This window comes from Salminus brasiliensis, chromosome 7 (assembly GCF_030463535.1).
Source record: "Salminus brasiliensis chromosome 7, fSalBra1.hap2, whole genome shotgun sequence".
Taxonomy (NCBI): domain Eukaryota; kingdom Metazoa; phylum Chordata; class Actinopteri; order Characiformes; family Bryconidae; genus Salminus; species Salminus brasiliensis.
In genome coordinates this window covers 34,517,889-34,545,598 of record NC_132884.1, presented here as the reverse complement: position 1 = coordinate 34,545,598, position 27,710 = coordinate 34,517,889, and the positions used below count along the sequence as shown (strand labels likewise).

At 39.4% G+C, this 27,710-nt stretch overlaps 1 protein-coding gene across 1 annotated transcript; it reads left to right on the top strand.

The window, feature by feature from the left end:
- On the top strand, nucleotides 1–27,710 carry cfap20dc (CFAP20 domain containing). The gene is made up of 17 exons (XM_072683149.1): nucleotides 1–115; nucleotides 362–402; nucleotides 504–593; nucleotides 2,620–2,713; nucleotides 3,019–3,091; nucleotides 3,501–3,615; nucleotides 5,404–5,557; nucleotides 5,829–5,975; nucleotides 8,640–8,819; nucleotides 9,308–9,421; nucleotides 14,024–14,358; nucleotides 19,635–19,991; nucleotides 21,278–21,448; nucleotides 22,598–22,669; nucleotides 23,468–23,529; nucleotides 27,066–27,145; nucleotides 27,416–27,710. The coding sequence occupies exons 2-17, from the start codon at nucleotides 382–384 to the stop codon at nucleotides 27,526–27,528; spliced, it is 2,178 nt and encodes a 725-aa protein (XP_072539250.1). The 5' UTR covers nucleotides 1–115; nucleotides 362–381; the 3' UTR covers nucleotides 27,529–27,710.

The window sequence follows — 27,710 nt, the reverse complement described above, 5'->3', positions numbered from 1 at the left end:
TTCCACTCGCGTTTCTTGATGGCTAACGTTTGGCTAATTTTATTTTTAATAACCGCCTTAAACTGCAGATGACCACAGTGTTACAGGATCTAATGAAAATCTCCTTTTTGCTGTGGTGGGTAGACCCATATTTGTATAAAAGCCCCTTTAATCTGCTTGGTCAGATAATGAATGTTGGTTAGCAACGAACCCTAATCTATCTGACCGGTCAAACCAATATCATGTTAATAATAAATTAATTAATTTAGTGTTACAGTACATAGATAATTAAACATGTGAAGTTAAAATATATAAAATATACAATATGGCAATGTTAATAATTATTATAGCTATTTTCCTTCACTAATGTAATTTTTGTTAGCACGAGGAACCACTGGAAACATGTTCAGGAACGAGTATCAGGTAAGAGGACATCTGAGTGCTGTTCTGACCTCTAAATGACATGTATAGGAGGCTCAGTGTGTTCTTGGTGTGTCATATATGACTGTTTTGGTATGTTCAAGGGTGGTGCCATCGTCGAGATCTTCAGTGCACAAGGAAAAGATCCTGTGGCAAAATGGAAACTTAGTGGTGGCCAGCCGTCCATCAGTAAAGTGGGTGTTGAGTATACACGAGACCCTGCTCATCTGTTTTTATCATAACAGGCCAATGTGATGCTCATGTTCTTCCTTTATTAAGCTGTGGGGACAGTAATTCATACGTTATACATTTGAGTTTTGTTACAGCACTTGTGAACGAAGCAGTTAAATAGGGTGACCAGACTTTGGTTTTCAAAAAAGAGGACACTGGGAACATATGGGCATGTGCTGTGCTTGGGATGTTGTGGCCTGGGGGGCTTTAAATAGGCCTAAGTTGTAGGACTGTGGCAATGCGTGTGTGTGTGAGAGAGAGAGAGAGAGAGAGAATGGGAGTGAGTTAAACACCTCTAAAACCACATTATCATTAATGTAAGACAGCATCCTGGCTCTTTTCTGTCCTGCACCAAAGTGGTGGAACGAGCTTCCCCTGAGTGTCCGAACAGCCGAGTCGCTCGCTGTCTTCAAACGCAGACTGAAGACCCACCTCTTCAGAGAATACTTGGACGAATAGCAGAGTACTGTGGTCACCTTATTGACTTGTGTTTAGTAGTGTCTAAAGCTTAAAGGTATCTTTGAACTATTAGTCTATTCTAACTAGCTGAGGTTTTTCTTGGGTAAATAGCAAAGCACTTTTGTAAGTCGCTCTGGATAAGAGCTTCTGCTAAATGCCTTAAATGTAAATGTAAATGTAATGTAACATTAATACATACACATTTACTCATTCACCAAGACTAATTAATAGCCTGTGTTGTCAGGTCATCTCCTTACATGTCATATACTAGTATATAAAAGTAAAAAAGAGTATATAAAAAGTATTGATTCTTTCTATAAAACATATTAACATTTTAATAATACATTTTAATAAACATTCAATAAACAGAAGACATAGACGTGCATATATAGACATCCATAGATACAGTTACAATTGCATAAGATTTTCCCTGAGGTCTCTCTGGCAGTAAATGCAAAACTGAAGGAGAAACATTTAATCATTAATCGTAGACTTGCCTTAAGCTTTGCAAGTTTTGGCAGTCTGTTTTTGATAGAACCTGTGTGTCAACCCCCACCCCCCTCCCCAGTTGCAATATTGGCAATTAGAGACTCTTATCTTTGTGTAAATATGTTTCAGAAACAAGCATTTTTTCTACAACAGTGGAAAACAGAAGCTACCCATCATAAGATAATCCTTTATTAGTCCCGCAGTGGGGAAATTCTCAGTGTCACAGCAGAAAGGGATAGCAAGACACTCAGTTAATAAGTAAATAAATAATTTACACTATATACACAATATAAATAAGAATTTAAAAAGCAATAACAATATTATTTACAGCAAATGACTCTTAATTGCACATGTAAGGGGGGGGGGGCAATTGCACATAGTATTTTTGCATTTAGGGACCTCTGTTTCCTGAACATGTGTGTGTAGTTTAAGTGTGTGTATATGTGGTCTGCTGGGAGCAGTGCTGGTTGTGGATAGCATCATATAGCATGGATCAGAAAGGTTGGGAATGTGCTCCATTTACAGATATTATGATACAGTTTAACTGACAGACCTGAAGTTTTTGCCAAAATTTGGCAACCATATTAGACCACATAGAGAAAAGATAAATCTGCTGTTTCCCCAACATACAGGTGTAACCCTAACCAGAACAGTGTCATTTTTAGTGCTGAATTAACCGCCGCTGTATTTCAAGTGTATTGTTGTGTAGGAGTCAATTTTCAGTTAAAAGCTTTAATCGCTTAGTGCACCTTATTTATTCATTTATGTATTTACTGTTTTTTAAATATAAGTATTGCTTTAAAAAGGTATTATAAGGTATAACGCTTAATTATGACTTACACATGCACATGAATAACAACTCAAGATACATAATCTCATCTTGGCACACTTAAATCAAATCAAATTGAATTGTAAGGTGGCTAGAGATTCCCACCCCTACTGTTATGTTTCGTTTTTATTTACTGAGGGTAATATCAGAAAGCTGTCTTACTAACTTACTAAATGTTGTGTATGTTGTTTGTTTTTTTATTTGAAAAACAGGTTCTTGATAAAGAAGTCAAAGGTTTTGTGTACAGCCTCGAGGGCAGCAGTCAAACGCACAGGATGCAGTTACCTAAGGATGGCAAGACCCCTCGTAAGTGGAGTTAGAATAGCATGATTAGTATCACGTCATTCTTTCAGAGTTGATCTCAGATCTTAGAACCAGATTAAAACCATCCAGCTGTGATAAGCCGCTTTATTGAGCAGTCTTATTGAGCATTCTTCTGCTGTGTTGGAAGAGGTGGTGTTCAGTGGTACAAGGGGAAGGAGTAAAGCACATTTGCAGTTTTTATTATCGTACATCTCATTGCTGAGAGCCCATTCACTCACAATAATGTATCTGTTTGTTTCCTTTGCCTGGCCTAGTTTGAGATTGTGTATCTCATTTCTCTTCTATAGTTGTCCTGCTTCAGAGGTACTTGGTTCTACAGGTGAATGTTCCTCCTGGTAAAGACTTCTCCACAGAGCTTGTGTACGTGTCACCAAAAGAGCATGGTATACACCCATTTCATTAGCGAAAAATTTATTCACCGTTTAATGAAACATGGATATTGGCAAGGCCATAATTTAATTTCACCTCACTGCTGACAGGGCTTTTTCCACAGCAGTTAATGTGTTCTCGTATGTTTGTGAGATGGTTTTGCCCAAAGCCCGTCTCATGGGCGGTAAGATAAATGAGATTCGCTGAAGGTGCGGAAGGTGAATTAGCATGTAGACTGAATTTTTTCGCACGCTCACGGATGTGCTCTCTCTCTCTCACACACACACACACACACACACACACACACACACAGGCACACGCACACACCAAGAGAGGAAACTTGCTTCCCATTTGCTTCCTAGATCAGTTGCTATAGTTAACATTCCTGTGCTTCTGTTAGCGTAACAGATCAAGGGCACCTGAAGCGGAGGCTCTACTTCTCCACTGTACATAAGGAGTTCTCATCTACCCCTCTGCATGCTAGAATACCTCTCACCGGCCTCAGGCGTAACATCGTAAGTGCTCAGAGTGGCTACAGACCTACTAGGGTCAGTTCAGTATGCACATTTTCTATGCACCAATACAGAGCTAAGCATTCTGATAACAGATAATACCAGCTGATAACATTTATTATAGTGAAAATTATACAGCAGCCATTGGTTTTACTTCCTTACCTGTGAATTATTCTTATTAATTTTATTTATATTATTATTATTATAATTATAATATTTTTGGGGGGTCAAAGTTTTACCCTTTTCTCCCAGGTACTGACAATTAACCCACCTGTTTGTAGCTCCCCCTGGCACTAGCAATGCTCCTGACACTAAGATACATGCAAAGCCAGGCAGCCGGCATGCTCGGAAGAAAGTGCCGGGTCCCCAGCTTCACTGCACCAGCTAACAGACACCCGTGACGGCTAACGTTGCTTTAAGAGTAATGAGAGAGCACCATCCACACACCCTAAGGGAGCACAGCCAATTACGCTCTCTCTGACTCCAGATGCTGATGGCAAAACAGCATGGCTCAGGATTTGACCTTGCAACTCCTGGGCAATAGTAGTAGCGCATTAGACCTAAGGCTACAAATCCCAAAACCAAACGTTGGCTAGAGAGGAACTATCTGTCTACCCAATCCATTTAGGATGAGTTAGTTTCTGATCTAGAACCTGACCTCACGTATGCTGTTGTGGCTAAAAGGAGTTAATATTGTTTTTTTTTTTAGTTTTGTTGGAGTAACTGTCTCTAGATTTTGGACCATTGCTATAAAGATTTGTTTGCATTCAGCGACAAGAGTGTTGGTGAGGTCAGGATGTTGGATGATCAGCACCCAACCTTATCACTAACTCCCTATCTCATCCCAAAGGTATTGGCTAAAGCATGATCCATCATTCCAGAGAACACAGTTCCACTTCTTTACAGCTCAATGCTGCAGTATACCCCTCTAGCCCACGTCTGGCATTAGGCATGGTGCCAGTAGGTTCATGTTTATCTGCTCCTCTTCTGTTTATAGGGACTAGACAAGCTGTGTGAGTGTGTCTGTGTCAGCGATGGATGCAACTTAAAGTAGCTGAATGCAGTCATTAGAAGTGGTGTCCACAAGCATTTGGACATGTGTCATAAATTTGGTAATTTTCCCACTCTCCTTTGGAGGAGGCCTCTAGTTCTGACATATTCTTGGGTTGTCTTTAATGTAAGCTTGTATAAGGCCAATTCACAAATTTCCTATGATGTTAGAAAATTTGGAGGACTATGAGAGCCACTTTTAGGTTTAGTTTGTGTCTTTTTGGATCATTATCCTGGTCTTGCCGTTCTCATTTTGACCTCTACAGTTCCTCTGAACTGTCATTTTTGAATGACATTATGCACTGCAGAAACCGCAAACTGAAAATGATATCTTCATTTAGCTTTCCCCTGCCTTCTGGGCATCTTTAGACAGTTGTTTAAAGGAGCCTATGGTTGCAGAATGTTAATACAGGGTTTGAAAAGTCAGAGAATTTATAAAGCTTGGAAATTGGACTCAGTTGACAGTTCCTAATTATAATTGGTGACATGCCGCAGGCCTGATTTCCTAATCAAGGTCTGAGACCTTGGCAAATGAGTCTTTACAACACTTAGGATGTCCAACATTTTGCCCAGGCTGCTCTTTATTGTTATAAAGGCTGAGTGATTGTGCATTAGGATATGCTGTAAAATATTATGTTTTGTATTTATCTAGGCTGTTTTTCTAATACTTCTCAATGAAAACGTTTCCTTTGACCAAGGGTCCCCAACGTGTATATTGTAACCTTTTGACTGTGTGTGCAGTGGTGTAACCTGTGTATTGACCTGGGCTCATTCACTGCTGAGTTGTTCCGAGGAGCTGCATTCCTGTCTCTGGACGGCATCGTAATTTCAGCCTGCTGTAAGGTCAAGCGCATCTTCACCTTGAAGGCTGAACCAGCAGATCATGTGGACAGAGGCTAGTACAGCTCACCCAAAACATTCCAATCTAACTGCATGTGGCAGCCACTGTTGACAGCTATTGCTTGTTGGCATATTTAAAGAATCAAAGGAGCTATTTCGCCTTTCTCGAGTCTTTATCTGTCCTTTGAGACATGTTCGGAGTACATCTAAATTTGTTCTGCAGTTATCACCATCTTTTTGCAGTTTATAACACCTTAGTGAAGATAACTGTCAGCTCTGTAAGACGATGTAGTACTAAAAATGTTTGCATGTGATTTTCCCTCCAGATCTTTATGAAGTAAGGAACGGGCCAAAAGAAGAGATTCCCAAGAGCTGCCAGTTCCCCCCTGATGTTCAGCACGTTACACAGCTTGTGAATATGGGAAGGTTGGGTCAGCTTGAAGCAAGGAATGCACCTTTCCATTCAGAACCTGGTTAGTAGCATTTGCTTTTTATTTTAAATATTTTTTTCAATTTATTAAGAAAATAATTATTCTAATGTTTGAAGAACTCTGTGATTGTAATGGATTCCTGTAAAAGAATTCATTTAAATGGACAAGTTGCCAGTTTAAAAATGACAACTGGGACCAAATCATCTCTGTTATCACATTAATAAGGTCCCATAGTTGTTTACCTTTAAACAGTCTGGGGAAAGGTTTGATCCTCTCTCTGAACCGTCCCGCTGTTTTCAGGCTGTCGACTTGTTGATGACACGCCTCTTCTCGCCAGGGGAGCTCTAATCCTGTCTCTTTAGTCATGTACCTGTCCTCGCTATTGGACCAGAGAGAGTCTTTGCTTTACATGTCTCTTTACGCAGGCATCTGTTACCCTCATATTGCAGTAGCACTTTCATCTTGCCTCGCTGAAATTATTGGCACTAGAAAATTGGCCTCACAATGACTCGATACTTTTTGCTCAAAGGGGCTCCTGATTTTAAAAACAGGCTTTAAGCCATGCCATTACTGTTCATGCTGGTTCATACTGTAGATAATGACTAGATGTACTTCAGTTGTTCTTTTTTTCTCAGTCATGCAGAGTGCTTTTGGACTACTGAAGTTTGGGAAAGGATAGCAGTTTCTTAGCAACTGTGTATCACAACATTTTAGGCCATATTCATGTGTTTCTCACAGCTTGCAGCCTTGGAAATTGCTTTGACTGCTAAATTGAAATGACACATGGTAGTATTTTGTGTTCCATTGCCAGGTTGCCTTGACCTTGCTTGCCTTGCCTTATTTAGGCAATATTGCTGTCGTAACAGAGAGAAAATATTGGAATGCTTCAAAACCAGCAGATAGACAAGACCACTATTACACTGAATTGTTACCACTATTATGGCAATCTGACATAGTCCTAGGACAGGTTTTGGCATTCCATCTTGTTTTTGTTTTTATTAGATTTTACATACAGTCAGTTTTGTCATTTGGAGTGTTTACATATGCTAAAATATTAGTAAATGCCTTGTTTAGGACAACATTCTTAAATAAGGATTGTTGTCATGGTCAGAGAAAGGGCAATTCTACCTTAAAATCTGTGCAATTAAATGGTTAAGATTTAAACCACGTCATACAACAGGGTTTGTTGTGGACGCTATTGAAGTCTTTGAGTCAAGATTATTCACTGCTGTGGTGACAGACATCCAAAATCTTTAGCCTTCTCTTCAGTCTATAATGATGTAAAACTTGCTTGACTGTAGACGGTGACACTGGTTTTCCAGCAGCTTCAATTTCATGGTAGGCCTGTGCCTTGGTGGCTCTTGGGATGTTCCTGACCATTAGAACCAATTTCCTCTCTTGAGTGCTGGCGAACAAACCCCTTTTATGTGGGCACAGAGACGCTACTAGCTGTAGTCAATCATGATCACTAACAGTAGATTGAGAGGCCCTGGCTTTAATTAAAAGACAGAACATTCAGCATATATGAACATGAACATTCACTATATATGAATAATAAGTGGGTGCATGTATCACTTTGACTCTGTGTTGATTTCAGAAAACCTCCTAATTCTTTTTTTGTTTCTTTGTTTGTTAATAGAGATGTGTGTTGTAAACTCATTCTGTTTTGTTGGGTGATACAACCTCAAATCAATATCACAATTAATTGAGCATTTTACGTCACTTATGATTAATTAATAGTTGATATAAGCTGTTGAGTTGCTTAGTTGGCTCGATGTTTGAGTTCTCCTCCATGTTGCTTTTGTCGCAGTCACGTAACTACACACATGATAGTAGTATGTATTTAAGAGAACCGTATATGCACACACAGTAGGGAAAGTACTAACAAAATAATAATAATAATAATAATAAAAAAAAAAAAAAAAAAAAAATATATATATATATATATATATATATATATATATATATATATATAATCAAATAATAAGTCATATAATCATAAGTTCTGAATGTGAATTTTGGTTAATTGACGATTACTTGTCCAGCCGTAGTAATCAAATTAAGCTAAAGAAATCATTGAAAGCCCAATATTGCTGTGACATTCATGTCAGTGATAAGTTTATATATAGTAAATGAAATAGTTACATTTGTGTATATACATTGTGATCCCTGGTTCTTATTTCCACCGCTGTAGAGACAAGAGCTGGTAAGTTTCCCTACAATGCACTTTTTCACTTTTTCACTTTGTTTATGTCTCAGTGATTAAATTATGCAAAAAGGTTGAGAATTAGGTGGAATTTCCCTTTTATTAGGACCCCTAGGGCTACTGAACAATAGCAGAAGGGTTGTGGGTTTGCTTCTGAGCAAATAACTCAAGAACTTGGCTGGGGGCCTACAGTCGACTGCCTTTGTGCCTTTGAGCAAACTCCAGTTTGCCAAAAGATGCTTGGAAGCGTACATCTCCTTCATTAAAATGATAAAATTACTGCATAAGTAGTTGAAGGTGTTGCAAATCTGAACAGCAAACATTTTGGCTACTGTGAACCTTTCACTGTTCAGACTTACAGGAAAATCTCAGGTCCATACTAGAGATGGGAAAGTATCATATTTGATGTACTGCCTCAGAATAGCATCAGACCTTTTATACACAGATTTGGCATTTATGATGCATGCATAACATTAGTTTTGTGTCTATTGTACTGCTAGAGCAGGCAGGCACTGGCCGAACAGCCACCGCTCGAGGTTCTAAAACCCAGGACAGCTCCCACATCGCGTTTGGTTCAAAAGTCACAGGTCGGCCTCCACTAACGGCAAGGAGGAGCAGTTCATCAGCAAATGGGGCCGAACCCAAAGCTAAGACTGACCTAAGCGTTAATACACTGTCAGGTAAGATAGACATATAGTTATGGGATACATTTTAAGAATACCGGTATGCTTTTAAGCCTCTGTTAGATGACCCAGTCTGTTAAAATCCCACCTGGGAATTAAGTGCATATGTTTATAGTTTTTGATGCCAAGCTGAGCTGCATCTTTTAATAACCAGTATGTGCCTGGTGTGGACTGTAAGGCCACATTCACTACACTTCCAAGATCTAATTTATGTCAACATGCTGTACAAAATCTTTTGATTGGAGAAGAAAAAACAGGACACAGCTGATGACAGTGCTTTGTTATCATTAACATGAACAGCTCACAGTTAAATTTAGTCCAACAGAGCAACTTTAACACCACTGACAAATTCTTTTCAGTCTTTTCAGTTTATTTCAAATGCAGCAGTTTACCACAGAAACTTTTCTTATAGTTGTGCAGGAGGAAATAAGTATCATCTAAAGATAATACAGTGTTTATATATTTATTTGTATTGGTGTTCACAGGCAGAAGTGGATATTTACAGCCACGGCCGCCAACTGAGAGGGCGTCCTCTGAGAGAGCGAGGTCTAGGAGGCCAACACAGATTCATAGTGCTGGTCAAGAGAGTTCAGTGACACGTAAGGCTCTAATTTTTCACTTTATATAAATAAGATGTAATCATGGGGCTATTATTTTATCCTCAAATCACAGAGGGTTAGCTGAGGTTGCTATGGGAATGTTGTGTAAATCAGTTTTTTTGCTTCAAGCTATTATTTAAACTGAACTCCATGCCCAACAAAATGTATGGGTTTTTTTGTAAGCTTTATACACTATAAGCTATATAAAGTTGCTTCAGAGCGGTGCCTTTAAATAACTACTTTGGTAAAAGAGCTGGGAGTATGAAGACCCTTTAAAGAGTTTTTCTGACATATGTCTCTTTTACAAACATGGTTCTCTATGGCATCTTGTAGCATCTTTCAAAAGGGTATGTAAAATTACTGTGTCTCCTCTGGTGTTCTGATGGAATAATGCAGTCATACCTTATCCAAGTCAAGATGGAGAAGAGTCATCTCAAAAGGTTTCCCAGAATGTAGTACAGCCTGTGATAGAGCAAGGTCTGCTGGATCCGCTGGTAGATTATTGTATACCAGGTAAGTGACTGCCTAGGGTAGGTAAGATCTGTGAATAATGATAAGCCAGTGGATCACTTTATTCTTACCATCAGTCTTGCATAGGTCAAGCCTTCATGTTTGTAATAAATGGAGATGGAGAACATACATATTTCTAGACCTGATTTAATTTGCTTTAGTTAATGATTCTTCCTAGGCAGTACGACACAGCTAAATTAGACTGATAATAGATCATTAGATAAAAGATTTAATACACCCTGATTAGAATCTCTGGCATCTCTTCATGGATGACTAGCCCTCAAAACCCAGGCTTGATTGAAAAATAGTCCAACGAGTAAAAAACAGACCACTTAAATGCTGTCCCTAAAACTTGTGCTCTGCCACGAATTTTTATTTTACATCAAGTGCTCTGTGGTTTAATACAGTATATGAAAGACCCCGAAAGACGCCTTCCCTTTGTTGGCTGGTGCTGTCCCTGAGAGAATGAATGTCAAAGTGTAGTAAGTTAACAATCCTCTCCAGCAGAGAGGGACTAGCTGTAGCTCCCTTCAGCCGGGAAGAGAAAGTTCATTAGCGATAATAGGACATTAAGTATACTGTGTGGGTCAGAGAGAAGTCTCAGGGGTTCAGGCCAGCATGCACTGTTGGCAATTAGAAAAGGTGATTACAATGTAAGTCTTTTCAAAAACGTGCTGCGAATCTAAATCTGCAAAGCCCCTTTGAGGAGCTGGAGTTAATGCTACACTTGAGAAGCACTTTGCGAGTGTGTGTGTGTGTGTTTTAATTAGGTGGCCACTACTGAAAAAGTGAGGATCAGAAGCACCTAGATGGATCATTTTGAGAATTCACATTATGACATGGGCCTTGATATGGCATGTGTGAATCATTATGTCTTTACACAATGTGCTTTTATGAACGGCACCATCATAATGGCGTGCCATGACCTTCATTTGTCTATCACCCTGTAAGTGTCTGTCAATTACAGTTCTAGCCTCACGATGGATGTCCTGTGCACAATGTCACAGTCCTGCACCTCTTTCAGAAGTGCTATTATGTAGTTTTAAAAAATTAGATCTGTTTTGATAGACATAAAAGCATGTCTGGCAGAAGCAAAATTACTTGTCCACAGATTCATTTAATTTTAAGGTGTGATGAGAATAGGCAAAATGCCTATAATAATAACTTGTATGTTTGCACTTCTAAAATCAATATACTCTTAAAAACATCATTAACAAGCACCTTTTATAATTAGCAGTCATTACAGCAGTCTAGCAGTCAATATCTTAGAACTGTGCTTTGAATTAGTTCAGAAATGCCCAACAGTGAATTCAAGAATTTAAGACTGAACAAATGTAACATTTCTAACAAAAGAAGCTTTGTAATTTGTGTGGTTGCAACAGAACTCAGGGCAACCACAGCAGCAAAAACACCTGTCTATGATGTCAGTTATGATTGGGCATCAGTTATGATTGGGCAGATTAAGAACGCCAAAACAGTTAACCATTTATTACCAAGAAAAAACAATTTTGTCCATTGTTAACCACCCCTTCAATAATGTGATTTGCCAACATTATGTAGCAACTTTACTCTAAAATAACACCTTCAAAATAATGGTAAAGCTTCACCAACTGTAATTAAGAGACCTCTGTCCTTGTCACGTTTGGTAGAACTGCATAATACTGGGTATCCCCAGTCATATTATTGTAAAATCCTGTAATATGACTCTTTTACTATTAGATTCTCCCAACAAATGTTGTCAACAAATGTATATTAATAGCTTTCCATGAGGGGGAGCTCAAAGCACAATTTGTACTGCAGTGGTGTAAAAGTGAAATACACTTCCCACCTGTAGGGAGAGCCAAGAAGCAAAACAAATACTGCATAATAATACTTTAACCTGCTTCAAGTCCATTAAATCCTCCTCCAAACTGGGAGGAGAGTCTCAGTTAATAAGTACTGCCTTCTTCCCTAATTTTGGACAGGTGTCCTTTGATAGTCAAGGAGCCCTGCAGGTTCTTGTGTTCTGCTGCTAGTCCCACCTCTCCACCACCACACTGTATTTTTATACACTCTTAGTGCTTCAATTGTTTTTTTGAGCGATGCCACAGAAGAACCATTTTTGGTTCTGAATTCATGGGGAGTTTCCCTTCACTTTTCTGCAATATCAGTCTGAAATCCTCTGGGAAAGATGTTGGAATATTCCTGTGAGGATTTGATCACATTCACCCACAAGAGCTGAAGATTAGTGGGGTTGGGCACTTATGTTGGATGATTATTAACGCAGTTCCATTACTCTGCATCCGAGTGTGAGGGAGCTTTGGTACTACTCTAGTTTACTCTCGGGATTGGGCATAGTGACCTTAGGTACATGTGTGAATGCGTCAGAGCGTCCTGTTCTTTCTGCAACGCTTTTCTATTGTGTACCCGGGTCAGCAAAAAAAGAGGTCTGTGTTTCTCTTAACACCAAGGTAAAAATAGGAGATTTCAACAGGGTGTGTGTCCTTGCCTTACATGTCACTCAAGGTGAAATAAGCTAACATACACTCCCACTGATATACTTAAGCACCACATGTTTAGTTGAAATAGAGCAACCTGATGCACCCTCACACGCTTTCTGGGAGCCTGCTGTATTCATCACCTCGGTCTCAGTGGTGTCTTTGGTTCCCGGCTCTCTGGGTGTCTTTTCTCTTTAATACGAGGGCACACAGACCCCACAGGCTGCCATATAGCTGGATTTGAATTATGATCTTGCTGCGGCATTGCTCCCCATCTACTAATGATGTTGTTTGTGTGCCAGCGGGAGAGCAACAGTGCACCCCTCCACCATCCCCAACCACCCCTCTCCCCCCCCAAACACACACAAACTTACACACAGTCGCACACACACACACACTTATACACTAATAGCTAATGCTACTTTCCCTTCTCCTACTTTCTCACAGAAAATGCTAAATTAGTATTGTTTCAATGCTTCACTTTGATTAAGGCATAGTTTGAGGATTCATTAAAGCATAATGCTGCAATTACCAAATGTTGCACGAAAAAAGGGCATGCATACGTTCATCTGCAGCTTTTGGCAAGCATCGCCGCATTCATCGCAGTCTGCAGTATCGTGATTATGCACTTATTTGCATATGCTCATTAAAATCAACGCAGGGAAAGAATATGAGCTTCGGTATGAAAAATGAACGATGAAACATTATGTGTGGTAATTAGATCTCTATTATTGATCTGCTTTGTGCCATTAAGTCAATGGGAGTTTCCTGAAGGAGAAAGCAGCAGTTAATGTTCTTAGGCTGAGCACTCCGATATGTTCTGCCTTGGGTCAAATATGTGACTGATGAAGAAAGGAAAGGTCTTTGGCCCCGTGGTATCAGATAATCCAACAAAGAGTCTACAAATAAAACAGAGTCTGTTCGCTATTCTTTATCTATACAGAATTGGAATGCTATTATTCTAAGAGGTTATACAGTAGCTTTTATACACATACTTTCCCAAATGACTGTTCTACCTTATTTTGAGCCTAGTGATCTGACCTTCCGACCTTCTGATAATATCTCTTGGGCATTAACCTATCCATTCGTAACTTCCCCAATCACTAGCAATGGTCCTGACACTAGGAGGGTAACAACACATCTCCTCTGATACATGTGAAGCCAGCTACAGCCTCTTTTCGAACTGCCACCAGCTAACAGACACCTGTGCCAGCCAACATCACTTCAAGAGTGATGGGGGAAGAGAGCGCTATCTACCTACCCGGAGAGAACATGCCCAATTGCGCTGTCTCAGACTCCAGCTGCTGATAGCAAAGCGGCATGGCCCATGATTCAAACTCAAGACCTCCAGGCCATAGTGGCAGCATATTAGACTGCCCAGTAGTTTAAAATATTTAATAAAAAAGAAATATTGTACTTAATTTTTCATTGTACTCATCTGTATTGCTGGTGTAGTCCAACCAGCAATCCTTTCCTTAATAGTTTCAGAAAATTCATTACAAGGATAGCCTGATAATAGCCTTAATATGCTTCACAGATCTCTTGTATAGATGAGGCTTTGTGTAATTCAGCCAACAAACTAAGTGCTAAAGAACAATGCAACCCTGCTTTGCAGATCAGGCCTGCAGTTTGGAGACTTCTGGGCCAACTCCCCGGTCTCTACAGTGCCAGTCTCCATCTGCTCTACTTCCTCATCTCTGCGTGCTGCAGAATGGCATTAACGACACCAGTGACACTGAACCTCAGCTCACTGCAGGTGAACCTGAAGAACAGGACGGAGAGGAGCTCTTCACTTTTTCGTCACAGCCTCACTCAGCCAAAAGGGGTCAACCTTTCAGCGAACCTTTTGTGGACCTGACCTTTGACTTTAAAGGTGACAGCCTGCGGGGGGAAGGAGAGCGGAAGGAGGCACGCCTGGAGGACGACTTCATTGGGAGTGAGGGTGAAGAGGTATACAGCCACACACACACATTTTAAGATTCATTGCCAAAATACAGGAAACTAGGGCTGGATGGTGAAAAATGCTGAGATGCGGTTTTACACGCCTATTTACTACCCTGTTATTTTGCCTCAGAATGAAACACTGATTTTTCTGTTACAGTGGGGGGAAAAGATGCCAACAAGCCTAGCATATCTTAGAACTGTAACAAGAACAAGTATAAACAAACATTTTTTGTAATTATTCCTGCTAACTGTAGAAACTGTAGCCGGCCATCCTAGCTTTAGCTTTCAGCTTTTCCAGCAGCTCCAGATAGCTGCAGTCATGCTGGCTCTGGTCAGCCTAGCATTAGCTTTTAGGCCTTTTCTGTCACTCCAAAGATTTCAAGGCGCCAGATAACGACAGCTCCTCGTTTTTTGCGTTTGAAGTAGATTATGTCTCTTCCATGTACCAAACTTTCATTATTCAGTGATGCCAAAGAAAATAGTTCAAAAAGTTTTCTATTCTAGGATACCTTAAAATTTTATTAGAATAGTCAGTTTAATCAAACAGCAACCATTTAAATCATGAAGTATTAGCTTGCAAACTACTGGTGCCCTTTTTTATGATAGGGATTGGTCTTATTGCCCAGTCCTGCTCATCAACACACACATCACATGCACACTCTGAGAGGCCCGGTTTGGGGGTTTGACAGCAATTAACACATTTATTCCAACTTCTTGGGTCCAATTATCCAATTTCAGAGTCCTGTGTTGTTAAAGTAATTTGTGTGTTTACTCTACTGGGATATCACTGTAAGGGCCTAATAAAGCATATTATTAAAGAGTGATAATGAATTTGTAAAGCTGAATAAAATCATGGTCCAACCTCCCACCTTGCTAGCAGAGATCCCTAAGGTGTTTGACATCACAAGGCTGGAAAAAATACCAGCCAAGAAGTGTCAACCTCCTTCAAAGGAGCAGAGAGAGTGGGTTTATTTCTCTACTCACAGCTACTCACAGTTCTCTTTTTGGAATTGATAGAAATGTCAACTGATGCCATTTTGTGCTGCAATTTCCAGTTCTTTAAAAGGTAACATGTAGTTTTTGCAAGTTATCTAAAAGTAGACTGGTACTGGTAATACGGGTGATAATTGTAGGATTTGACCACTGTCCAACCTGATTCTTTAGCCTGGTCATTTCTACACAGAATGCCTGGCACGGACAATGCCAGTGTGTCCTTCATTTTCCTCCATTTTTCAGACAAGGACACACAACTCAGCTCCCCCGGGACCCGTGATTCAATTAAGTCCATGAAGAAAAACATCAGTTCACTTCATTTCTAATGAGACTGTATTCAGCTCTATAGCTGTCTCCTCCACTCCGTATTCTTTGAGGAATGCATCATTCAGTTCTTCTCACAGTCTATTTTCTCCTCCCTTGGGAAATCAGTCTCATCTCCAGCATACATATGTTCTGCTGCACTTAATTAGTGCTTTTTGATTGATGCCACTGACAGTTTGATTGGCTCGTTCTTTCCCCTTTCAGGCCTGCCTTCCCTCCCTCAAATCGCTAAACTCCCAGTTTGGCATATTTGTTATATGTCTTTGCAGTCTCGTTTAGTCACAAATGGGCCTTTTTTTGTCTTTGTTCATCACTACAGGGAGATGGGAGAAAATTTAATGATCTCCTTGGGATCTTTTAGAACTTGATGTTTATGTTGCATTTCTCAGAGATGACTCTTGCTAATACAGTTGGCTCATGTCGTTTCTACTGGCAGCAAAAATGATAATATTTGCTTAATAAGATGCCTGAAAGTCTCGTCCACAAGAGAACAAGTCTAAGTCGAGCGCTGACTTATATTGTAGACTAAATGTATTAAACTTAGGGCTCAGAAAAAGAACATCAGATTCTAATCCCGACATAACAGTCCTTAACCGATTAGAAAAAATAAATTGTTCTCTCTATAAAAGTAACCTGCTGCACCATCTAACAGATCTTGTGCCGGCCAATGATGACTTTTCAGAAACTCCATCTACCCACTTGGAGAGAGCACGACCAATTGTGCTATTTCAGACTCCAGCAACTGATGGCACTCAAGGCAACATAGCTTGGGATTTTTTAAACTCACAACCTTCTGGCCATAGACACTAATTATTACATTAATTTTAGGTAGAGAAAGGAGAATATTCTCACATCCGTCATCAACCAACATTGGGTTGACCTCAAGTTCCAACAGACAGACGTTATATTTTAGGTCCTTGGACCAAAACCAACAACATAATGTCTAACAGTGCTAGAATTGCAGGTTTTGTAGACAATAACATTATGACATTGAGCAGATGTTGGGTTTTGGTCATCATACCTCACAAGTAAATGTTGGTATTTTATGTCAATATGACGTTGGCATGTGACATTTGGAAGATGTTGGGTTTTGGTTACTTGACATCACTACATTGAATTTTGCCACCTCACAAGCTAAATTCAATCAGATGACAACATCTATCAATGTTGGTGTCCAGCTGGCTTTGCTCTTTTGGAATATGTTTTTGGTCCCAAATGCTTTTCATTTTGGTGGAAAATACTTTTTTCCACTTCTAGATCTGGTCCTGATTAAAGCCCAAAGCCCTGATTAAAATTCCAGGCTTTTAACCCATGCATAAGTACCGCTGATTCACTTTGTTCAGTCATCAGTCTTTTTTAAAGGACACATTAGCTATGTATGTATTTTTTAAGCAGGTGAGACACATAATGTTATGCATTTTTTGTTTACTGAATGTCACCAGCTGTGCTTTCAGATAGCTAAAATAGTAATTATAGGCAGTGTATGGAATGGGCTGGACGCTTCGGCACAGATTGCCTGGCTGAAATGGCCATGGCCTTTAAGTGCGGATGTCATCATTAGTGTGAAGCAGCGCTTGCTGTTTAAGGCCATTAGTTTAGATCAAAGCCCTGCTAGTTTAAAGCCCTTGTCTCTTCCAAAGCGGGAGGCCGACGGACAGCTTTCTGGGCATTGTGGAGGCCCAAATAATTGCAGGTAACTCTGATGTAGCTCCACCCACGCCAGGCTGTGTCATATCACTGTTATTAGCGTGTTTCATCTGTCACAGCTTTGCCATTTTCCGCATCAGATCTCTTTCAAGAAGTTACATCATACCCTTTGTAATTCCATTAGAGGTTCTTTCTTTAAAGTCCGTCACTTGTCTTTTTGAGGGCAAAGCTGTTTTTGTAGAAAGAAACAAAAAAGTTGGAGTATACTGTAATCTGTAATCATAAAGTTAGCTTCTTAAACTTTCCCCAGTAGATGCTGAACTGCTGGACGCCTGGAGCGGTAGAATCCATCACTAGATTCCAGAGACCTGTGGTTATTGGCTAGGGCTTTCCAGTAATGAGACACATTTAATAATTAACAGTACTTTTAATACACAGTTATATAGATTCAGTACACACTCCACAGTAGGGCTGCCACAAACAACTAGTTTGATAGTTTGATAGTTTTTAATCATTTCAAAATATTAAGTATTAAAACAAAAAATCAGTTTTTCAAATTCTGAATCACTCAATTACAAAATAACTAAATTTATCTTTAGGTTGTTTTATGCATTTGCTTATTAACAAAAAAGACAATAAAGATTAATACCGTATTCAGAAATTCACTGTTTTAATAACATTCCTGCTAATATAAAAGATAATTGAAATGAATTTAAACTCAAGGATGTGCAAAGTAGCAGCAATAAAATATATCAGTCGTTCAATACTTTTTCAGATAATCAAAGTGGAAACAAATGTGAGACAGTAATTTAGCTGTATTATTAGCATTTGGTATATATAGTGTATATATAGTTGTTTTGTGACACAAGTGTTTTGTGTCACTGTTTGTATTAGTGGCTTTTATTTTGAAACTGCCACAATATTGTCAACCCTCCTCCTCACCAATAACCAGCAAGTTGATGGGCGGGAACTTTATCTGTTAACAGACAGTTATGAAACCTCCTGTTCATATTTCAACCAGTGGCCGATGAGTCTCCTCATTTATGGTGTCTCTGGGGTTGACTTACTTGAAGATTTCTCATTTCTACACTCAGTCTGGGTCCACTGAGCTCTCCCCGTATCCACACTAACAGAACTCTGCTCTCCACTCACACACCAGAGTGATTCGTGCCAGATGTTGCCTTATGGCTCCGGCTACAGTTACTTACGGCTTACGGCTTACAGTTTTATTTACATGCTCCGTTCACGTGAGAGACAGCTGCAAGAAATGTGTGACGCCGTCACCAACTGTTACTGGGTTATTTTAGTCAATGAAGTTGATTACTTGGTGCACCCCTACTCCACAGAAATACACACTATGTAAACAAATGTAAGCGTTCGGCTGAAGATTTTTAAATCTCATTTTATAGAAATATTAAATTATAGAAATATTTAAAAGCAACACAGAGGCATGAGGTTTGTGGTTTTAGGTGATAAATCATGGAAGGCGTTAATGTGTTGTTGATTTGGACCTGGTTCAGTCTGTCACATTTTGAGCTTATTTTTTAGTTCATGCTTTAGAGTGTATTAATATCCCATCTGTCAGTGATCCCATCTGGATGCTTGATCTCATGATCCCAGTCTTACAGGTGGTCTTGATCGTAAAATGAATGTAAAATACTTGTTTTCCATAGAACTGTCAGTCATTATTATTAGTTTTAATGTAATCTACTGATTTGTTAATCATATATGGACTAATTCCATTTTTTTAAGCTAAAAATTATAATAACAAATTTAACAGATTAAATTAATGAAAGCTTTTAAAAAGTTTGATTTGATTTAATCAAAAAACACTATGTGGATAAAGATGCTTAGAGGCAATTGTGTTTATTCTGTTTATTACAGTAAGAGCGAATGACAATTCAAGGAGAAGGAGAATTTAAAATATATTTTCGCCTAATTAATTTTCCCAATATGTATTCATCAAATTACCAAATCATCATTAGTGTATTCATTAAGAAGATACTTTTTATTTATTTATTAATTTGTTTGCTTGTTTGTTTAATTAATTTATGAAATAATCAAGCTTAATTAAGAATTCTTGACAGCCCTAGTTCTTGGTCTATGGTGTTAGGCAAGACTGCTGTCGGTGTAAATTAGTTATTGTTAAAGTAGCTGCTTACAACTGCTACACTGTTATGCTGCGCTCCCATTATATCTTGGACTTGACATGACTTGTTCTGATCTCAAGGGCTCTGTCTTCTTCCAGTACTCATGGTTAATGCTTTACTCTCATACCCCCTATCTTGCTTTCTTGCTGTCTTTTTTTCCCCCATCAGGATGAGAGATACTCTCCAATCCAGAGGTTTGCAGCACACTTCAGTTCTGCTCCAACCACTCCAGCCTGTATTCCTGTCCACAAATCCACCTCCTCATCCAGGCCCTTTACTGATGCAGCACAGGCTCAGGCCTCCAGTGCTGCACCTGCCAGTTCACGCAGGGGCTCTGTGAGCTCCAGGAGGACCGAACCTGCGTGCATGGCACCAACCCGCTGTCTCTCACCCTGCACTGCCAGACAGAGGAGCAGACTAGAGTGGTCTGGAGCAGAGCGAACCAAACCTGATGGAGAAACGAGGACATCCATTAGTAGAACATCTGTTCGAGAGATTCCCTCTGGGGACCCGAGGCTTCACAAGGTGAGCACGTATTCAAAAAGGAAGTCTTTGTTCCAGATTTAGCCTCACTTTGGTCTCAATTCCGGAGCTGTCTTGTGTTCTGCAAGGATGTTTGGAGACACTGCATTTTAGCTTTCACTTAGAATGGAGTGGAGTGGAACTAACACAAATCTTAGAGAAGCAGCAGAAAATGCCTGGCCGACAGCAATCACGCCTGCCTTTTAGTACCTCTGCATATTCAGCTCTCAGAGATTGCTTCTTGCCAGAAAAGCTTTAGCCACACTGTTTGACCCTGAATGAGAAAAGATAAAATGAGTGTAGGAAAGGACATTTCTGATATGTGTACTTTGCATTTGAGTGCCTAATGAAAGCAGCTTGACTTTAACATTTTCTCCTTCTTCTAAGAGAGTACTGTCGATGCCAGCTCAGTGGTGAAGAGGTAATACATTCAGCTAGAAATTTAAAACTAGCATAATCCTTCAGCAAAAAGAGCCGAGAATCATTATTACACATTTTATTCTGAGACCATGAAAGAGCGATAACATAGCAACTCTGCACCTCCAGGAACACTGCTCTGAAAAACATTTTTGAAAAGCACTCATTCAACATGATTGTATGTGTGGACAGGCCTTAACCAGAACACATTTTATTAAGGATTGGAGAGGTTATTAGAAATAGATTAGCTGAAGCACATACTTCAGATGAATGGGTCTACTTGAGCAGAGTGGTTTGTTTATAAGTGCTTCTGTCATCATTGTAATTCCAGCTCGGGCTCTAGTTCCCCCTCAGAGGCTGCTGGGTTTTTAATATGAATCCATTCAAGCCCAGAGTGCTGCACTGAACCTGTTGACCACTGTTTTTATTGCAGTTGAAAACGGCTTCATGCATTGACCATTGCTTCAAGCTCCATTTTTTCTCAGCACAATGTTCTCTTGATCATTTCTGCTGCTTTCTCTTTTTCCACTCTCACGAGTGGTTTACATTCTCAGACACAGTTTCCTTGTCCTCAAAATGACAGTTAAGGCAATATTCCTGATTTTGGTGAAAGCCTAGTGTGATGAATAAACTCTAATCAGGTGGCGAATATCAGTACAGTCAGCCTAGGTGTGTAAGTTCTTTTTGACCAGCGGATCTCTAGGCAGTGGGCAAGCACTTCTCCTGATGTCTTTGCTCTAATGAAGTGCCAATTAGCCTTCAGTGTCTGATGGATTGGTTTCTAATTAGCTATAGCCTGTAACACTGCCTGACTGCCAGCTCGCTTCGTGGAGTGGCGTCAGGATAGTAATGAAGCTGCTTGGCCTCCACAGGTGAGTGAGAGCACGAGGAGTATGCCTGTGGGCTCCAGCAGATGTGATTTGCACAAGAGACCGGAGCGAGAAGAGGATGAGGAAGAAGAGCTGCGAATGTTGGCCAGCCTGAGAAGAGAGCAGGAAGAGGAGGCGGGTGGCATGAGCAGCCCTGGCCTCAGTGCCTCACAAGTAAGAAAAACATCTGAAAGTATCTGAAGTGCAGAAATCATGACTATTTATGTCCAATGTCTTTCTGGACAGTTTTGTCCCACATTTCTGTGAAAGACTCAACAATGACAGAAGTGCTTTCTTTACCCAAAGCTCCCATTGTGGTATGCATTAATGTGCTAATATGAAACACAGACTGGTGGATAAGCCTAACGCGAGCATGCGAGCATGGATGTGCATACCCATTAAAATGCAGCCTGCATACATTTGGTCTGCTGACATTATGTACCTCATAAATGTGTAACAAAGAACAATAAATTAGCACTTGCTGATTGCTTGTTAGGAGCTAGGATTCCAGGCTGATTCCTATGTTCCTGTGCACCCTATCATGTTGTATAGGTAACACAATTCATGAACAGCATTCCACATTATATTTTGTCACATTCAAGCAAAAGCCTTGTGTTTCTAAAGCGGCACATTTACAGGAGAAGGAAAAAACCTTTCTTAACTTTCAGTGGAAGTCAATGTAAATTGGTTCATTCATCATGAAGTTGTGATACAATACGTAAAAAAAGAAAATCTGCAAAAATAGATACAAATTTTTACACCTAAAAATATTTTTATATGGTATTGAAAAGGGTTTTGGGACTCCTTTTTAGTGCTTGAAGGGGTTCTATATTGAACCATCTACATCTACGAAAGGTTTTTCCATTGGATTTACACATCCAAATAGTTCCTTGAGTTGTCTGTTGAGTTGTCATATATATATAAAAGCATTGCCACTAGTAAAGAATAGTTGAACAATCCATTTCTAAGACTGTAGGTATTGGCTGGTAGATGAATGTACTGGGCTTCCTCAAGGAGAGCTGTAGAAATGATACATGTAAAAAACCCAATGCACTGTTAATCTGTATTCTACTTTTTTTCTTGCAAATATATGATCGAAAATACAGAATAAATAACTAATACCTGTACATATCAAACCCTTAGATACCTAACATTTTGCATAGTACTGTATGTATGATATGGGCTGCTACAAAGTGTATATGGGGAATTATGAATAGTCTTATATGCAATAAATCACATATAATATAAATATTCATTCATCTGGTAAAAGATTGCTCAACTTTATGAAGATGCCTAAATTCTGTGTTTAATCCTTGTTGCCAGGTTGACCAGTGCAATGTCAGTCTGAGTATGAGCAGTGATGACACCTCTACATGGACTCAGTGTATTCGTCTAGTGAGTTGCCATTTCACATACACACATATCCTCAAGATTAAGGTGTGTCTCAGTGGTCAGTCTTATTAGACTGAGCTGGATACAAGGCACTAGTGCTGTCTTTGAAGTCTCTGGTTGTTAGGCAGAGGCAGAACATTCCTAACTCAGAAGAGTGAGATAATGCGCATAGTTGGCATGTATGCTTTGTAGCCGGGAGACAAACGGCAGTGTCAATGTTGACTGTGAGTGTGAATTTCAAAAGCTGTTCAAAATGCAGTGTTTTTCATTTTTTGCATATTGCTTTGGCCAACTTTACACCATGAATTGGGCTTGGGTTAAACAAAAACGTACAGACAGTGAAGCTCTATGACACTGTGGCCTTACCAGTCAATAGTGTTAGCCGTCAGGAGGCTTGACACACTTCAGTTGTTCAAGCTGCCAGTCACTAGTCCTGCTATTGCATGGTGGAGTAGCAACACTGCCATCATCAGGCAACAAGCATGACATACTTGAGAGCTCAAAGCTATTAAGTCTCAGAGTAGATATTACAAATGCGTTTCACAGTTTCAGTGAATTTCGTATTTTGTTCACTCTCTCTCGTCTCGCTTCTTTTCTTCAACACACTTACACAATCTCACACACACACATCATCTGCTGGAATAGCAGAGATAAAAAGGAACACTATCATCATTCTTTCATAGCAGATATAGGCCACTTCTTATCAAACTGAATGGGAAACACATCAGTGTTCGCCCTTTGGGCTTCAGACCAGACATTTACCCGACCAGACTAGTTACAAGATGTATGTCTCGTCGACAGGCAGCTGAACAGGGCCAGGACTACCAGAAAGAGATGAGCCCTCTTCTGCACTCTAATCCCAGGTAAGAGAAAAGCTCATCATATTGTCATTGTCAAGTGAAGATTTTCAGACTTCATCTCTGTAGGGGGATAAACACCTTCTCGACTTTCTGTTTGGTTTTCTGTTAGTGTTCCAGCAAAGACTTGACAAAGCACATGGACAAAGCATCTTTCACTATGTGCACCCAACTGATACATCTGCTAACCGACAATTTTGACAATTATCGACAGTTTTCTTCTGAGATTGCATAGAAAAAGATCGCTTACCTCTGCTATTAAAGCAAAAAGACTGACCTGGTTTGTTTAAACAGAAAACACCATCATAGTTAAGGTCGTTAAAACTAAATGCACTTAATGCCTTAACGCAGAAAGAGTTATTACACAGTTAGGTGTTTTATTCTGGAACCACAAGGACTTCTGTACAAACCAGGCAGGATAACGCTTGCAATAACTGGATAAATTATTTGTGTAAAATCTTGTATTATTACTCCACAGCCTCAGTCCACATGCTTCTCTCACTTTAATATCAGTTCTGTATCCCTCAGCTTGTAAAATGCATGTAAAAAGCATTTCCATTAATGGTGACTCAAAGCTCGAATTTCTCTTCCCAACTATAGAGGGAGTCAAGCAGCAAGAAATGACAAATCTCACATAATGCTGCTTTAATTGCTGAATGTAATTCAAATTAACTGCTCCTCCAGACCATAGAAAACAACACTGGACTCAACCTGCTTTGTGTCAGCAGTCCAGACTGGTAGATGTAGTGTAATTTTGTGGGATATGTTTTCATCACGCTTTGACCATTAATACCAAACCAATGTCTGTTTGAGTGTTATTGCTGATATACACAGATTACACCATAACATTAATACCACTGACAGGTGAATCATTTACAGTGGCATCTGTCAGGGGGTGGATATATTAGGCAGCAAGTGAACAGTTAGTTCTTGAAGTTGCTGTGTTGGAAGTAGGAAAAATGTCTTGGTGCCAGATACCACAGGACACCTTTAAAGCTATTGCCTCAAATAGTCAGTTTAAGAGGGACCTACTCAATGCTAGGAAAGTGGTCTAAATGTTATGGGTGTATGTTCATACCTTTATAGCCACAGTTTACTTATCTTCTAACATCTATTTCCAGCATGATAATAAATCATGTAGCAAAGCAAAAGTCGTCTTAAACTGGTTTCAAGAACATGATAAGCTCAGTGTTCTTCATCGGCTATAAATCAATCATCGGCTATAAATCCAGTAGAACACCTTTGAGAAAATGAGGCTATATGCAATGTTAGTATAGTGTTCAAAAGAACTACGGCTTAGTGTTTGATGAATTTTATCAGACTACCAGACTCTCAGCAGGACTAAATTCTAGGTTTTAGGCACAGGTGTGCTCAGTATGGGGTAGTCAGCTTTGACACAACTTCTGACTGAAGAAAGAACATAAAGCAGTGACTCCAGCACTGCGCCAGCACTCAGAAACTAGTCTCACATAACCAAATATAGGTTATATAAATATATAAATAAATAAATTGCAGTCAGTCCAAACTGGCCACTTAGAAACATTAACAAGCAAGACATGAATGTTGGCACATATCCAAGTAGTGTAGATATACTGTAGGTTGTTCTGCTGTAGCTCTCAGCTAAATTCCATCACAAAACTTTACACAATAAGAAGGTGCTCCGCTTAGGTGATTAATTAGGCACGGTTGTCAGGACCAATGATTATCCTCTAGTTTCTGGGCCTGCCACGCATGCTCAAAGGCTTACACATGTCATCTAGCTGTCACCACTGCAGGGTGCTCCCTGGGAGGTCATCCGTCTCCCTCTCTCCCTCTCGCCAGGGAGCCTGTCAGTCAACACCACATGGTGCCTATGCAAAGTTTAAATGAGGAAGGAGAGTGAAAGAAAGTGGGTGGTGTAATGATTGTAGAAGGTGGGTTCAATTAGAGGTGCAGCATTTTGTTTACTTTTTACTGAGATTGACTTAGGGTGTATCAAAAGCAAATAATGTCATATTTAATTTTTTACTCTTCCATTTCATAATCCATCTTTATCTCATAGAATGAAATGATGTTTTTGTTAATGTCTTTGTCTGTAATGAAAATTCGATGCAAAACCCATATTAGGCTGTTTACCCTTATTTCCCTCATTGACCAGAGTGAATAATGCTGATTATATGTCATGAAATAATAAATTTGAGCTATGAAATAAAAACGGAAGTGTATTAGCATGACGCAGCACTTCAGACATTTATTTCAAACTACATGGAAAGTTGACATCAGAAAAAATGATCAAATTTCATTTTTTGAAACCTCCAGGTTCTATATATAATTTTTTGTTGATTGGCAGCAACTTCGAATGCTTTCTTAAAAAGCATAAACACTGCACTGGATCATATAGCCTTGTCATTTCATTGCTAGATTAAAGCGTGTTGTGTATGTTTTACCTTCAAATTGACATATTTTTAAAACCACTTTTGTAAGGTATGTGCTATACAATATGAGCTAGTACTTATTATTTCTCCAGAGCCATCATAGCTGAGCCTAATTGAATAACAATGTCCATTGAATAGCTATAGCTACAGCTATCTAGATAGGTAGGTAGCTATAAACGTCACATTTTACTCTAACATTTATATGAGGCTTTAATTGAAGGGGTGGGCATATTTGTCAATGTTTTATTTAGTACAGCAATTTCATTACATTCATGTTCTGTTGTAGTATTGTACTGTTCTACTTGTTTTGAATTACCACAAGTGGGCGAGTCAACCGGACGGTTGACTTGCATATCTGTATACTGAATGGTTCATCTGGAGAAAACTAAATAAACTGCTGCTAAATGAGAATCCAGGAGTTTTAACAATACATTTTACCAATACATTTGACTGTTAAAGAGTTCATATATATTGTCATATGCAAGAGTTTGGATATTATGTTAAAATTCCATGTTTTGTTCATATTCTTTTTCCATGTTTTGTTCAAGTGAAAGTAACAAATCCTCATTAAAAATAACATTAAATATGTATTTGCTGAATTCGGCACATTAACATGGTACTTGAAGGCAATGTGTGATGTTTACAACAATAATGGTCTACACCTAATATAGATTCACGTTAGTATGCTAAATTCTTGGCTCAGTTATGCTATTTCCAACCATCGTTTCTATCAGCCCTCCTACTGAGAATAGCAATCCACCCATCAGGTTAGCTTTCTTCTTTATCCACCTGGCACTTTCCCCAAAATTACTGTACATGCACAGCATGTGAACTCAAAGTGCTCAAAGTACCAAACTCTAATAGCTTAGCAACCGCAAGAGTACAAGAGGCGAAGTCAGCAGCTGCCAGCTGAACACTGACCTGTAACCCAAAATAACCAGCAACATACTTTTCTCTTTAATAATTAATACTGAAGTGTAGATTGCACCAGCAGTGTGTAGAGTTTCTTGTTTGTGTGAAACAGTCCTTCTCATTGAGTGTTAATTCAGAGTTTCACAGCCCACAGCGATGTACATTATCCCTCACAGTATTATGAAATGCATTAAAACTGTTCTTTTTTTCCCACAGAGAATGGATGGACGTCCTCAGCCCTCCGATAGTTTATCCGACACAGAGCAAGGGAGACCACAGCAAGATGTCTACTAAAGGTGTCATATCAATACTCAAGGTCTATGTTTTGCATCTAGTGAGGTTTGATGTATTTCAGAATTTAAAGGATTCTACAAGGTTTCTCTGAAGTGGAGAGAGATGCTTATTTGTCACAAACCAAATAAGATCTATCACTGAGACTTCTGAGGATTTTACTTTGAAAAAGAGAGAAATCAGTGAGATTCTAGTGGAGCAGAACTCTGTGAGTGGTAAGAACATGGTTTTATAAATAGCCTCTGAGATGTGCTTTGGCTTTGTGTGTTTCACAGGGTCTGAGGCACAAGAGAACGGCAGAGAGGACGGGTTTCTCAGCCTGCTCTATGATCCCTGTCTCAACTGCTACTTTGATCCTCAGACTGGGAAGTACTATGAGCTGATTTAAGATCAGTGAAATCAATGGGGCTGCTTCACAGAGCCTGACACACACAGAAAGAAAGAAAGTCACTTATTTCAGATGTTCTGTGGCAGTGGACATAAAAGACACCCTTGTTTCATATTATTCCAACTCTTTCAGTTTCCCTCAAGCATTTCTCTGTTACTGCTAAAATATGAAGATTTGGAGAA